This window comes from Phoca vitulina, unplaced genomic scaffold (assembly GCF_004348235.1).
Source record: "Phoca vitulina isolate PV1807 unplaced genomic scaffold, GSC_HSeal_1.0 scaffold6, whole genome shotgun sequence".
NCBI lineage: Eukaryota > Metazoa > Chordata > Mammalia > Carnivora > Phocidae > Phoca > Phoca vitulina.
In genome coordinates, this window is record NW_022589709.1 from 49,601,958 (window position 1) to 49,616,044 (window position 14,087).

General features: G+C 42.1%; 1 protein-coding gene across 1 annotated transcript in view; it reads right to left on the bottom strand.

Annotated features, from left to right (window-relative positions):
* Positions 1–13,196, bottom strand: part of SCAMP1 (secretory carrier membrane protein 1) — a 123,557-nt gene extending 110,361 nt beyond the window's left edge. The window contains exon 1 of the mRNA XM_032404141.1: positions 13,021–13,196. Within this exon, the coding sequence (XP_032260032.1) occupies positions 13,021–13,077 (57 nt within the window). The 5' untranslated portion in view covers positions 13,078–13,196. The remainder of the gene's footprint in view (positions 1–13,020) is intronic.
* Positions 13,197–14,087: the final 891 nt, after the last annotated feature.

Genomic DNA, 14,087 nt, shown 5'->3' on the forward strand with positions numbered 1-14,087 from the left:
ACATAGCTCCTCCCATCAAGGAGTACAATCTAATCCTTCCCACTCCTTTTTGAATATGGTCCGGCTTTGTGTCTTGTTTGACAGAATGTAGCCGAAAAGAAATGACTCAAGTTTGCAATGTTAGACTATCACAGAAGAAATCCTCAAAATTCTTTCCTAGTGCTGTCCAATCTCCAGTCACAAATTTTAAATGGGTAAGGCAAGAGTGACATCAACTAACCGTAAATGAAAACAAAATAGATAACATTCTTGAATTATGGGTCATTTTTAATGATGAGGTTTCCAATTTTTTTTTTTTTAAGATTTTATTTATTTTTCGACAGAGAGACAGCGAGAGAGGGAACACAAGAGCAGGGGGAGTGGGAGAGTGAGAAGCAGGCCTCCCACCGAGCAAGGAGCCCGATGTGGGGCTCGATCCCAGAACCCTGGGATCATGACCCAAGCTGAAGGCAGATGCTTAACGATTGAGCCACCCAAGTGCCCCAAGGTTTTCAATTTTCAACTCCAGCTAAACTCTTAGGATACCACTGGTATTATTGTAACTTAGATATCATAAAAAAGAATGTTGAATTGTAGCCCATTTTTAAGAGATTATTTTTAAAAGAGTAGAATTTTTGAGGCCCAAAATAAAAGAACAGAGTTATTAGGGAGGAAGCCTTTGTAGTGACAAAGCACTAAAATTCAGACAACCTGGGTCAGGTCTAGCAGGGTGACCTAGGGCAAACCACTTATGTTTGGCCTTGATTCCTCAACCATGACCTGCCCAACAAATACTAGCACTCTTGAAAAGTCTAAAGGAACATGAACTTCTATGAAATGAGTAAGTCTTAGGGAAGTACAAGATAGGGAATGTAATCAATCATATTATAATAGTGTAAGGTGAAAGATGGTAGCTTACACCTGTGGTGAGCATAGTATAACATAGACTTGTGGAATCACTATGTTGTACACTCGAAACTAATGTAACATTGTGTCAACTATACATCAATTAAAAAAAAAACATGAACTTCACTAAATTAATAAGCTAAGAATATGGTTAACTGTAATTAAATACAATTTCTTGAATTACTATTAATACTACTTATTATGATCTAATTAAAGCCACCATGCATTGAGCACTTATTACAACCTAAATATATGTTCATCTAATCCGATTAACAACCCTATGGGGAAGGTCCTATTATCCTATTTTACAGAAGAGCAAACAGATGTATGGAGAGGCTAAGTTAACATTCCAAGGTCTTACAACTAGTTAGTGACAAAGCCAGGATCAAATGCAGGGTTTTTTTTTTTTTAAACTCTTGAGCAGAACCTTTAGTTACTACCCTCTGCTATCTCTGTATGAGAGCCTAAAGTACAAAGTCCCAAAACAAGAATTTGGTGTCAGAAATGCAAACAACAAGCAAATAGAGTGCCATCAGTAACAGACTAGGAATAAGATTTATATTCTAGTGCCAATTCTGTACCACCCACACCTGGGTATAAGATAATGAGCAGGTTAGCAATGAAAATCAAATAGTTTTTAATCAAGAAGAAATTAAGATATTTTACATTTGGCAATCATCCTATCTCTGGGCTTTTTTTCATCCACAGAATGAGACCTGAATAAATCCATTATAAGATTTTCCTTTCGGGGAGCCTGGGTGGCTCAGTCGGTTAAGCGGCTGCCTTCAGCTCAGGTCATGATCCCAGGGTCCTGGGATCGAGTCCCACATCGGGCTCCCTGCTCATCGGGGAGCCTGCTTCTCCCTCTGCCTGCCACTCTCCCTGCTTGTGCTCTGTCTCTCTCTGACAAATAAATAAATAAAATCTTTAAAAAAAAAAAAAAAAAATTTTCCTTTCCCAGCTATGAAAATTTGATTCCATTTTTAAAAACTACATAAAATGTTATTTCCAAAATGAATTTTCCAATCCAATCAATAAGCATATTAATATGCTAAAACATATTAAAAGGTATGAAGGTTTTCTTACCACTTAGTAATTTTTCTCTCCTTTGAATAAACTACACTCATTCTGGCACTTACTCATACATTTACACTGACTTATAAGACCCATATTATATTACTAATGTCTGATGGTTATTTTACTTTATTTTTATTTTACTTTCTAAGCATTTTTAACTACATGTTAGATTAATAACCTTAAGGGTATATATTTCTTCAGTATCTATTGAATAAATAAGTGAACAGAACAAGCAACATAAAATAATAAATGTTGACTATGTGGAAACTATTTTTTCCTCTCTAGCTTTAAAGCCACATTATAACAACTCAAGAGTGGATTCTCAGAAACATTCACATAATAATCTATTTTTCAGATTATTACATATTTCCAGGTACTCCAAGTTTCTTGATGCACAATAAAAACTATTCAAATTCCAAAAACTCTTTCACTTAGCCTATCACAACCACTAGAATCAAGCAGGAGCTCAAAAAAAAAAAAAACTGAATCCAGCAAATTATTAAGTAAGCCATTACAGTTACATTATCTAAGGAGATTATCCTCAGAAATTATTTTCATGACAGCTCAAATGAAGATGCTGGCAAAAGTGCTCCTAACAGTGAAGGAAGGAAAGTGAAGGAAAAGAAACCTTGAAGAACTGAAAAAGCAATAGAAATCAACTAGGTTTTGATCATTTAGTTCACTCTGCCTACCCTAGGAGATGGGGTTTGGAGAGCTTCCGGGTTGAACCTGTGGAGGTATTGGGAGACAGCCATGCCAGGAGGCCAGGTGTTCACCACTCAGGCCTTGCCCTAGGAATCTCCTCTGTTGGGCCATTCCTGAATTGTAGCCTTCATAATAAACTGGTGACCTGATCATTCATTAAAAATGCTAAAGCCCAGGGGCACCTGGGTGGCTCAGTCATTAGGCATCTGCCTTTGGCCCAGGTCATGATCCTGGGATCAAGCCCTGCATTGGGCTCCCTGCTCCACGGGAAGCCTGCTTCTCCCTCTCCCACTCCCCCTGCTTGTGTTCCCTCTCTCACTGTGTCTCTCTCTGTCAAATAAATAAATAAAATCTTAAAAAAAAAAAAAAAATGCTAAAGCCCAGAGGAGCTAAGATGGCAGAGTAGGAGGAGGACCCCAGGCTTGCCTGGTCCTTGGAACTCAGCGAGATAAATATCAAATCATTCTGAACACCCAAGAAATTGTTCTAAGAACAAAACTGCACAAAAAGAGGGAGATAAAAGGCCACATCATGGAAGGTAGGAGATGTCGAGACATGATTTGGGGGAGAAGAGGATCACGGGTGCCTTGGAGGGGAGGGAACCCTGGTCATGGAGAGAGGTGAGAGAGAAAAAGAGAGAGAGAGAGTGCATAGGGGATAACACAAAGATGACATTTCCCCAAAGCCAGTGACTGGGAAAACGAGAGGGACTGATTTTTTTGAGTTTTTACAACCACAGGGCTCAACCACTAGAATTTTAGAGGTCCATGGCATGGCGGGTGTGGAGCCCAGCAAGTGATGCAGTGTTCCTGTGGAGAAGGAGTGCAGACAGCCCAGGGCAGACAGAATGATCTGAGGATCCCCTAGGACACACTGGGAGAGATGATTCCCCCTTCTTCGAGCACATCTAAAAGAGGTGGCTTGCCTCTCTGAAGACAAACAAGTTGGCAGGCGCCATTACTCTCCCCCGCCCCCCAGCATAAACTAACTTCAATGAGCAGCACAGTGCCAAGAGTGGCATAAACCACTTACACCAAGCCCTGCCCCTGTGCACTTGGCAGGTGCTGCTTTCCTCAGGCAAGTATGTCTGAGAACCAACACAGCAGGCCCCCCCAGAAGACCAGCACAACACCCCCTACACACACACACACACACACACACACACACACACATCTACTGACCATAGAGTCCTGCAAACCTTCAGCTCGAGTGGAAATAGCATCAGGTCTCTTTTAACAAGCAGACCAGAGTATACCTGGTTAAAATTCGCCACACTCTGGCCAACGTCCAAATACTCCCCACTGCAGGCAAGGAGAAACTCTGCAGAGGACTGACCTCAGGGAAAGAGCAAGCAAAACAGAGCAGCACAATGCACACAGCATACACCAGAGACACTTCCTGAAGCACCAGGCCCTCAACAGTACATGACCTATTCTTTACAAAGTCAATACTCTCAGGAACAGGAAACATAATAGGCTTTCCTAACACACATAAGAAGGTGGAGAAGAAAATGCCAAGACAGAGGAATTAATCCCACAGAACAAGAAAAGGTCACAGCCAGGGATCTACTTGAAACAGACATAAGTAACGTGCCTAATCCAGAATTTTTTTTTTTTTTAGATTTTGTTTATTTGAGAGAAAAAGAAAGTGTGTAAGCACAAGTGGGGGGAAGGGGCAGAGGGAGAAGCAGACCCCCCACCACCCGCTGAGTGCAGAGCCCAGTGCAGGGCTCAATCCCAGGACCCCGAGATCATGACCTGAGCTGAAGTCAAATGCCTAACCAACTGAGCCACCCAGGTGCCCCTTGATCCAGAATTTAAAGCAAGAATCATAAGGATACTAGGTGGGCTTGAGAAAAGCATAGAAGACACCAGAGAGTCCCTTACTGCAGAACCCGAAGACCTAAAAACTAGTCAGGCTGAACTAAAAAACGCTATAAACTGAAATATGAAACCAATTGGATGTAATGGATGGAAGGACGCAGAGGATGGAAGAAGCAGAGGAATGAATAAGTGATACAGAACATAAAATTATGGAAAATAATGAAGCGAAAAAGAAGAGGAAAGAAAAGTATTAGATCATGAATGCAGACTTAAGGAACTTAGAGACTCCATAAAGCATAGTAATATTCATATCATAGGAGTCCCAGAAGAAGAGAGGGAAAATGGGGCAGAAGGTTTAACTGAGGAAATTATAGCTGAAAACTTCTCTAATCTGGGGAAGGAAACACACATTCAAATCCAGGAGGCAGAGAGAACTCCCATCAAAATTAACAAAAGCAGGCCAACACCAAGACAAATCAGTTAAATTTGCAAAATATAGAAATAAAGAAAAAAAATCCTAAAAGCAGTAAGAGAAAAGAAATCCCTAACTTACAAGGGAAGACAGATAAGGTTAGCAGATCTCTCCACAGAAACTCGGCAGGCCAGAAGAAAGTGGCAGGATATATTCAACGTGCTGAATGGCAAAAATATGCAGTCAAAATATTTTATCTAGCAAGGTTGTCATTCAGAATAGAAGGAGAGATAAAAGTGTTTCCCAGACAAACAAAAACTAAAGGAGTTTGTGACCACTAAACCAGTCCTGCAAGAAATATTAAAGGGGACTCTTTGAGTGGAAGATAAAGACCAAAAACGACAAAGACTAGAAAGGTACACAGAAAATCTCCAGAAACAACAACTTAACAGGTAATACAATGGCACTAAATTCTTATCAGTAATCACTCTGAATGTAAATGAACTAAATGCTCCAGATCAAAAGACACAGGATATCAGAATGGATAAAAAACAAGACTCAACTATATGTTGCCTACAAGAGACTCATTTTAGACCTAAAGACACCTGCAGATTGAAAGTGAGTTGATGGAGAAACATTTATCAAGCTAATGGATGTCAAAGAAAGCTGGAGTAGCCATCCTTATATCAGATAAATTAGATTTTAAATCAAAGACTGTAACAAGAGATGAAGAAGGGCACTATATCATAACAAAGGGGTCTAACCAATAATAAGATCTAACAATTATGAATATTTATGCCCCCAACTTGGGAACACCCAAATATATAAAACAATAACATAAAGGAACTCACTGATAATAATAATAGTGGGGGATTTTAACACCCCACTTACAGCAATGAACAGATCATGTAAACAGAAAATCAATAAGGAAACAATGGCTTTGAATGATACACTGGAACAGATGGACTTAACAGATATATTAAGAACATTTCATCCTAAAGCAGAATACACATTCTAAGTGCACATGGGACATTCTCCAGAATAGATCACATACCGGGTCACAAATCAGGCCTTAACAAGTACAGAAAGACTGAGATCATACCACGCATATTTTCCAACCACAATGCTATGAAATTTGAAGTCAACGACAAGAAAAAATTTGGCAAGACCACCAATATATGGAGGTTAAAGAACATCCTACTAAAGAATGAGATTAACCAGGAAATTAAAGAATAAAAAAAAAAAAATACATGGAAACAAATGAACATGAAAACATGACAGTCCAAAACCTTTGGGATGCAGCAAAAGCAGTCATAAGAGAGAATTATGTAGCAATACAGGCCTACCTCAAGAAGCAAGAAAAATCTCAAATATACAACCTAACCTTATACCTACAGGAACTACAAAAAGAAATGAAGCCTAAAGCCAGCAGAAAAAAGGGAATAAAGATTAGAGCAGAAATAAATGATATAGAAATAAACAAAAGAACAAAAAAATAGATCAATGAAACCAGGAGCTGGTTCTTAGAAAATAAAATTGATAAACCCCTAGCCAGACTTATCAAAAAGAAGAGAGAAAGGACCCAAATAAATAAAATCACGATGGGGCACCTGGGTGGCTCAGTCGGTTAAGCATCCGACTCCTGATTTCAGCTCAGGTCATGATCTCAGGGTCATGGGACTGAGCCCCATGTCAGGCTCAGCACTCAGCCTGAAGTCTGCTTCAGATTCTCTCTCTCTCCCTCTCCCTCTGTCCCTCCCCCTGCTCATGCTCCCTCTCTAAAATAAATTTTTTATTATGTTATGTTAATCACCATACATTACATCATTAGTTTTTTATGTAGTGTTCCACAATTCATCGTTTGCGTATAACACCCAGTGCTCCATGCAGTACGTGCCCTCTTTAATACCCATCATCAGGCTAACCCATCCCCTCACCCCTCTCCCCTCTAGAACCCTCAGTTTGTTTCTCAGAGTCCATAGTCTCTCATGGTTCATCTATAAATAAAATCTTAAAAAAAAAAAATAAAACCACAAATGATAGAGATCACAACCAACACCACAGAAATAAAAAAATTATAAGAGAATATTATGAAAAATTATATGCCAATAAACTGGGCTATCTGGAAGAAATGGATAAATTCTTAGAAATATATAAACTGAGCCAGGAAGAAACAGAAAAATTAAGAGACCAATAACCAGCAAAGAAATTGAATCAGTAATCAGTGTCTCCAACAAACAAAAGTCCAGGACCAGACAGCTTCCTAGGGAATTCTACCAAACATTTAAGGAAGAGTTAATACCTATTCTTCTCAAACTGCTCCCAGTAATAGAAATGGAAGGAAAACTTCCAAACTCCTTCTACAAGGCCAGCATTACCTTGAATCCAAAACCAGACAACTAAAAAGGAGAATTACAGGCCAGTATCACTGATGAACATGAATGCAAAAATTCTCAACAAAATACTAGCAAATTGAATCCAACAGTACATTAAAAGAATCATCTATCACAATCAAATGGGATTTATTCCTGGGTTGCAAGGGTGCTTGATATTCACAAATCAACGTGAAACACTGCAGTAATAAAAGAAAGAGTAACAACCATATGATCCTGTCAAGAGGCACAGAAAAAGCATTTGACAAAATACAGCATCCTTTCCTGATAAAAACTCTCCACAAAGCAGGGATAGATGGAACATACCTCAACATCATAAAGGGCATATACAAAAGGCCCACAGCAAATATCATCCTCAATGGGGAAAGACTGGCAGCTTTTCCTCTATGGTCAGGAACAAGACAAGGATGTCCACTCTTACAATTGTTATTTAACATAGTACTGGAAGTCCTAGCCTCAGCAATCAAACAACAAAAAGCAATAAAAGGCATCCAAATCAGCAAGGAAGAAGTCAAATTTTCACCATTAACAGAAGACATGATTCTCTATGTAGGAAACCCAAAAGACCCTACCAAAAAAATTGCTATAACTGATACACAAATTCACTAAAGTTTCAGGATATAAAATCAATTTACAGAAATCTGTGGCATTTCTATACACCAATAATGAAGCAGCAAAAAAAGAAATCAAGGAATCAATCCATTTACAACTGCACAACAAACCCTAAGATACCTAGGAATAAACCTAACCAAAGAGGTAAAAGATCTGTACTCTGAAAACTATGGAATACTTCTGAAGGAAATTGAAGAGGACAAAAAGAAATGGAAAAACATCCCATGCTTATGGACTGGAAGAACAATTATTGTTAGAATGCCTAGGATACCCAAAGCAATCTACACATTCAAAGCAATCCCTATCAAAATCCCACAGCATTTTCCACAGAGCTAGAATTAACAATCCTAAAATTTGAATGGAACCACAAAAGACCCCAAATAGCCAAAGCAGTCTTGAAAAAGAAAGGCAAAGCTGAAAGCATCACAATTCTGGACTTCAAGTTACATGAAAAAGCTGTCATCATCAAGACAGTATGGTACTGGCACAAAAACACACACAGATCAATGGAACAGTATAGAGAGCCCAGAAATGGACCCTCAACTCTATGGTCAACTAACCTTCGACAAAGCAGGAAAGAATGTCCAATGGAAAAAAGTCTCTTCAACAAATAGTGTTGGGAAAATTGGACAGTTACATGCAAAAGAATGAAACTGGACCACTTTCTTACACCACACACAAAAATAAATTCAAAATGGATGAAAGACCTCAATGTGAGACAGGAATCATCAAAATCCTAGAGGAGAACACAGGCAGCCAACCTCTTCGACATCGGCTATAGCAACTTCTCACCAGATACATCTCTGGAGGCAAGAGAAACAAAAGCAAAAATGAACTATTGGGACTTCATCAAGATAAAAAGCTTCTGCACAGCAAAAGAAACAATCAACAAAACTAAAAGGCAACCTTCAGAATGGGAGAAGATATTTACAAATAACATATCTGATAAAGGGTTAGTGTCCAAAATCTATAAAGAACTCATCAAACTCAATACCCAAAAAAACAAATTCAGTCAAGAAATTGGCAGAAGTCATGAATAGACATTTTTCCAAAGAACACGTCCAGATGACTAACAGATATATGAAAAGATGCTCACCGTCACTCAACATCAGGGAAATACAAATCAAAACTACTACGAGGTATCATCTCACACCAGGCAGAATGGCTAAAATTAGCAAAATTAACAGGAAACAACAAGTGTTGGCAAAGGATATGGAGAAAGGGGAGCCCTCTAGCACTGTTGGTGGGAATGCAAACTGGTGCAGCCACTCTGGAAAACAGCATGGAGGTTCCTCAGAAAGTTAAAAATAGAACTACCCTACGACCCAGCAATTGCACTACTAGGTATTTACCCAAAGGATCCAAAAATACTGATTCGAAAGGACATATGCACCCTGATGTTTGTATCAGCATTATCAACAATAGCCAAATTATGGAAAGTGCCCAAATGTTCACTGAATAATGGATAAAGAAGTTGTGGTGCATATATACAATGGAATATCACTCAGACATCAAAAAATGAAAATGTTGCCATTTGCAACAATGTGGATGGAGCTACAGTGTATTATGCTAAGTGAAACAAGTTAGAGAAAGACAAATTCCATGTGATTTCACTCATGTGGAATTTAAGAAATAAACAGATTAACATGGGGGGAAGGAGACAAGCAAATCACAAAATAGAGTCTTAACGATAGAAAACAAACTGAGGGCTGCTGGAGGGGAGGCGGGCAGGGGGATGGGTATTAAGGAGGGCACTTCTATTTAAGTGATGAATCATGAAATTCTACTAATGAAACTAATATGACACTATATGCTAAATAGAATTTAAATAAAAAACAAAAAATCTAACAGGTTTTGTTTTATGGTTTTGGGGTTTTGTTTTTTTGTTTTTTTCAGAGAGGGAGAGAGGGGCGTGGGGGAGGGACAGAGGAAGAGGGGAAGAAAGAATCCTAAGCAGGCTCCACACTTGGTGTGGAGCCCAATGCCAGGCTCAATCTCCCAACTCTGAGATCATGACCTGAGCCCAAATCAAGAGTCAGACACTTAAGTGACTGAGCCACCCAGGTGCCCCAAAATCAAATAGCTTTTAACCAAGAAGAAATTAGGATGGTTGCTAAATGTGAAATATCATATTTTGAAAATACGAAATTTTTTAATATTGCAATACTGAAAATTAGAACAGATCTGAAAAGAAAGATGATCCTAAGTTAACAAAAAGATAAAGCCAGGGGCGCCTGGGTGGCTCAGTCAGTTAAGCGTCTGCCTTCGGCTCAGGTCATGAAGTCAGGGTCCTGGGATCGAGCCCCACATCGGGCTGCCTGCTCAGTGGGGAGCAGGCTTCTCCCTCTGCCCCTCCCTCCCCCTGCTCTGCTTGCTCACTCTCTCTCCCCCAAATAAATAAAATCTTTAAAAAAAAAAAAAAAAAAGATAAAACCAGGAACTTTTATATTTAAGTAGAGAGGATCAGAAATGCTATTTCAAAAATCATACATAAGAAGAAAAAATATACAGTCGATATAAAGCTTCACTTTAAGAAGCAGGGCAGGTGGGTGCCTGGGTGGCTCAGTCGTTGGGCGTCTGCCTTCGGCTCAGGTCCTGATCCCAGGGTCCTGGGATTGAGCCCCGCATCGGGCTCCCTGCCCCGCGGGAAGCCTGCTTCTCCCTCTCCCACTCCCCCTGCTTGTGTTCCCTCTCTCACTGTCTCTCTCTGTCAAGTAAATAAATTTAAATAAATAAATAAATAAGAAGCAGGGCGGGTGGACACAAATGGAAAGATAAAGAGTCAGATATGCAGTGCTGTGACAGTCACCAAAAACAGGGTAAGGCCATAAACAGGAACATGTGTACAGCCAAATCTTCTTTAGGCCTAGATTATCCATCCCTTGAAACATTTCTGGACTTGAATAGTCATTGTCCTCTGAGTGCATCCACCTTATAAGCAACAAAAAAGTTTTATAATTTTATGTCACCACAAATGAGTATTTAAAACTACTTTTGGAGGGGAGCCTGGGTGGCTCACATAGTTAGGCGGCTGACTCTTGAGCCGGCTCAGGTCATGATGTCAGGGTCGTGGGATTGAGCCTCACATCAGGCTCCACTGAGTGTGGAACCTGCTTAGGATTCTCCCTCTCCCTCCCCCCCTCATACTTCCCCCCCCCAAAATAAAAATAAATAAATCTTTAAAACTACTTCTGGGAAAAAATTTTAAAAATAAAAATAAAGCCACTTTTGGGTTTAGAATTACTACAACGACCATACGTATGGCAGAAAAGCAAAGTGTCATGGCAACATCAGATGTCACCAAAGAACAGTCCAGGTTAAGAAGAAAACAATGTCTTGCCCTAACAAGGGAATCAGCTATACAAAATGAGCCATTAAATGGAACGACCAAATAGAAAAGAGCCAAACTGTTAGATGCTGAATAAATAACATCAATAAATTATCTGAATTAGGAATAGCTAACAGATTCTTAATATTATACCTTCAAAATATTTAAAAATAACACCTATTCTGCAAGTTATGAAATATGTGTTCAGAATGTCTATGATTAAAGAATAATCTGATTTTCCACAACACGGAATGATGGAATACCAAATACTAAATGGGTGGAGGGGGTGAGGAGGGGAGGAAAGTACTCTCCTTAAAGTGCAACCATATCAGCAATAAAAGCCTGAAAGTTCCAGGCCGATTGCACAGAATTTGCTTAAAGGACACTAGGAGCAAAGGAATAGTAGACTGAATCTATTCTACATTCCTACACAGTGAATCAAGTTGTCAATAACCAGGATCATTTAAGTATAATAATCCTCCATTAAATTAAAAAGCCAATAATAAAAAAAAAGGGATATTTTTCCCTTCCAGGATTCTTTTTTTAAGATTTTATTTTTAAGTAATTTCTACACCCAACGTGGGGCTTGAACTCACAACCCCAAGATCAAGAGTAGCATGCTCCACGGACTGAGCCAGCCAGGTGCCACCCCCTTCCAGGATTCATAAGAGACAAAACCAGGAGTAATGAGATGTAAACTCAAGGCAGAAGTGACACTTGTGTGACTACAAATTAAAGTTACTATTGCACATATCCAGAAAAAATTAATAAACTTCGACCAACAGCTGGAAACAAATTACACGTGTAAGCAGCTGAGCTCATTAGGAAACAGACTATTATTCTTTAAATAGGTATTTACTCAGATGTTGCATTAGTTTAAGCACAGATCATAAACATCTTAGCCTCCTTCCTCATTTGCCCGTTTCTGTGCCAAGCCCTTCCAAAGCTGGGGTTGATAAGGTTGACTCCAAGAAGGAAAGCAGCTCATATAGGAAATGCTATCCTCACACAGCCCAGAGAACTGGTGACGCACTAGGAGCTTGGAAAACATCCCGTCGTTCACCTTACTAAGAGCAGTTAGGTAAGAAGATGGTCGTCCACGTGCACTATTGTTTTCCAGGTGTGTTTATTTATTTTTCACTTCTGCTTTGATATCAGTACTCTCAACCCGAATCAAATGGGGGGAGGGGGGATAGCAGCGCCGCTGGTGGTATGTGGGAGCAACACAAGTTTAAAAAATAAAAACACAACCTTTTTTTTTTTTTTTTTTTTAATTGCAGCGTACTCGGCGCCCTCACCTCTCTTCTACACCTCTGCCATCACCCCACGCAGCTCTTCGCCGCCGCCGCGGGTCCCCATGACAACCCCACCCGAAGGCGAGCCCCTCCGCCGCCTCCCGGCCCCCGCCCGGCCCCGGCCGGCCACACTCGCCTGTCAAGTGACAACTTCACCTGCCCTGCGCTCTACTCTCCTCGCTCCCGAGAGACGGGCCAGGAACCCTCCCGACGCGCGGGCCCACTCCCGGGCGAGGGCACGACCCTCCCCGGCCGGGAATGTGCGGAGGGGGCGGCGGGAGAGGCAGCTGAAGACGTTCCACTCCAACCCCCAAACGAGCGGTGCGAGGGCCGCGGCGCGACCCCCAAATGGGGTGCGGCGGCCCCGAGCCCCAGTCTAGGCGGCTGAGGGGAGCCGAGGGGCGGGCTCAGTGGGCGCGAAGGAACTTGTCGTTTTCACAAACAACGACGCGTCGCGGCGGCGGGAGACTGCTGGGGACCACACGCTCACCTTGAAAGGGTTGTTGAGATCCGGGTCCGCAAAGGGGTTACTGTCGAAATCCGACATCTCTCCGGCGCTTGGCGTCACCCACCGGACCCAGGCGCAGAGAGGGAGACGAGGCGAGGCCGCCGCCCCCCTGCGCGCTCACGTCGCCGCCGCCGCCGCCGCCGAGCAGATCCGGGTGCAGCTCTCGGGGCCACCTAGCCGGCCGCGCCACTGAGCATGCCCGGTGCCACGGGCTCCCGGCCGGCGGCGCCGCTCCCGTTCGCGGTCCCGTTCTTCCGGGCCTGGATCCAGCGTTCCGGGCTTTGGCTACGACCGAGTGGGGACTAGAGGCGGAGGGAGCCGGGAGCGGGGAGCGGGGGTGACCCGTCCTACGTTCCGTGGGCCTGAGATTCCGCGTCTTGATGAGGAATGCGTTTCGCTGGACTTAATTACATTACTATCTATGTAAGATCGGCTCCCTGTGATCGAACGTGACTTGGGGAAGAGGTGGTACTTCGTGAGCATGAAAGACACACACTGACCCCATTTCCCCAGGTTGGGAAGGCAGCCTGAGACGTAGGCTGCACACCTGAGGAGGGAGCAGCTATTTAACCACGCTTCCAGCCCAGGGCTGGAGAGGCTCCGGCAGCTGGAGAAGCTCCGCACCTGGTTCCAAAGATAACGCCCCAGGGGGCCTGACCTCGCTATTGAGTTCTGCACACACACCCCACTCAACCCCACCTGGGAATCGCAGCCTCCGGTCTTCCGGTCCCCGGACTCCAGGTTACCGACAAATCACGGAGACCAGGCTCGTGTTACCGAGCCGGAACGGCTCCACAGAGGTTTGGGAAAGAGGGCAGATCCACTATTAGGGTCCAGCCCCTGCTCCCATTCTCCGGAATTTGCAAAATGGCTACTTCTCCGGAAATGAATGGGGCTGGGGTGAGGGGTGCCACGAATTCAGAAATCAAGGTCCTCAAGTTAATGTTAGTGGTTAGTGGGTGATAAAAGGATGTTGTTGTTGTTTTTACTTTAAGGCATTTGGGCACAAAATATACACCTCTGATTTTTTTTTTCCTAAACAGCCCCCA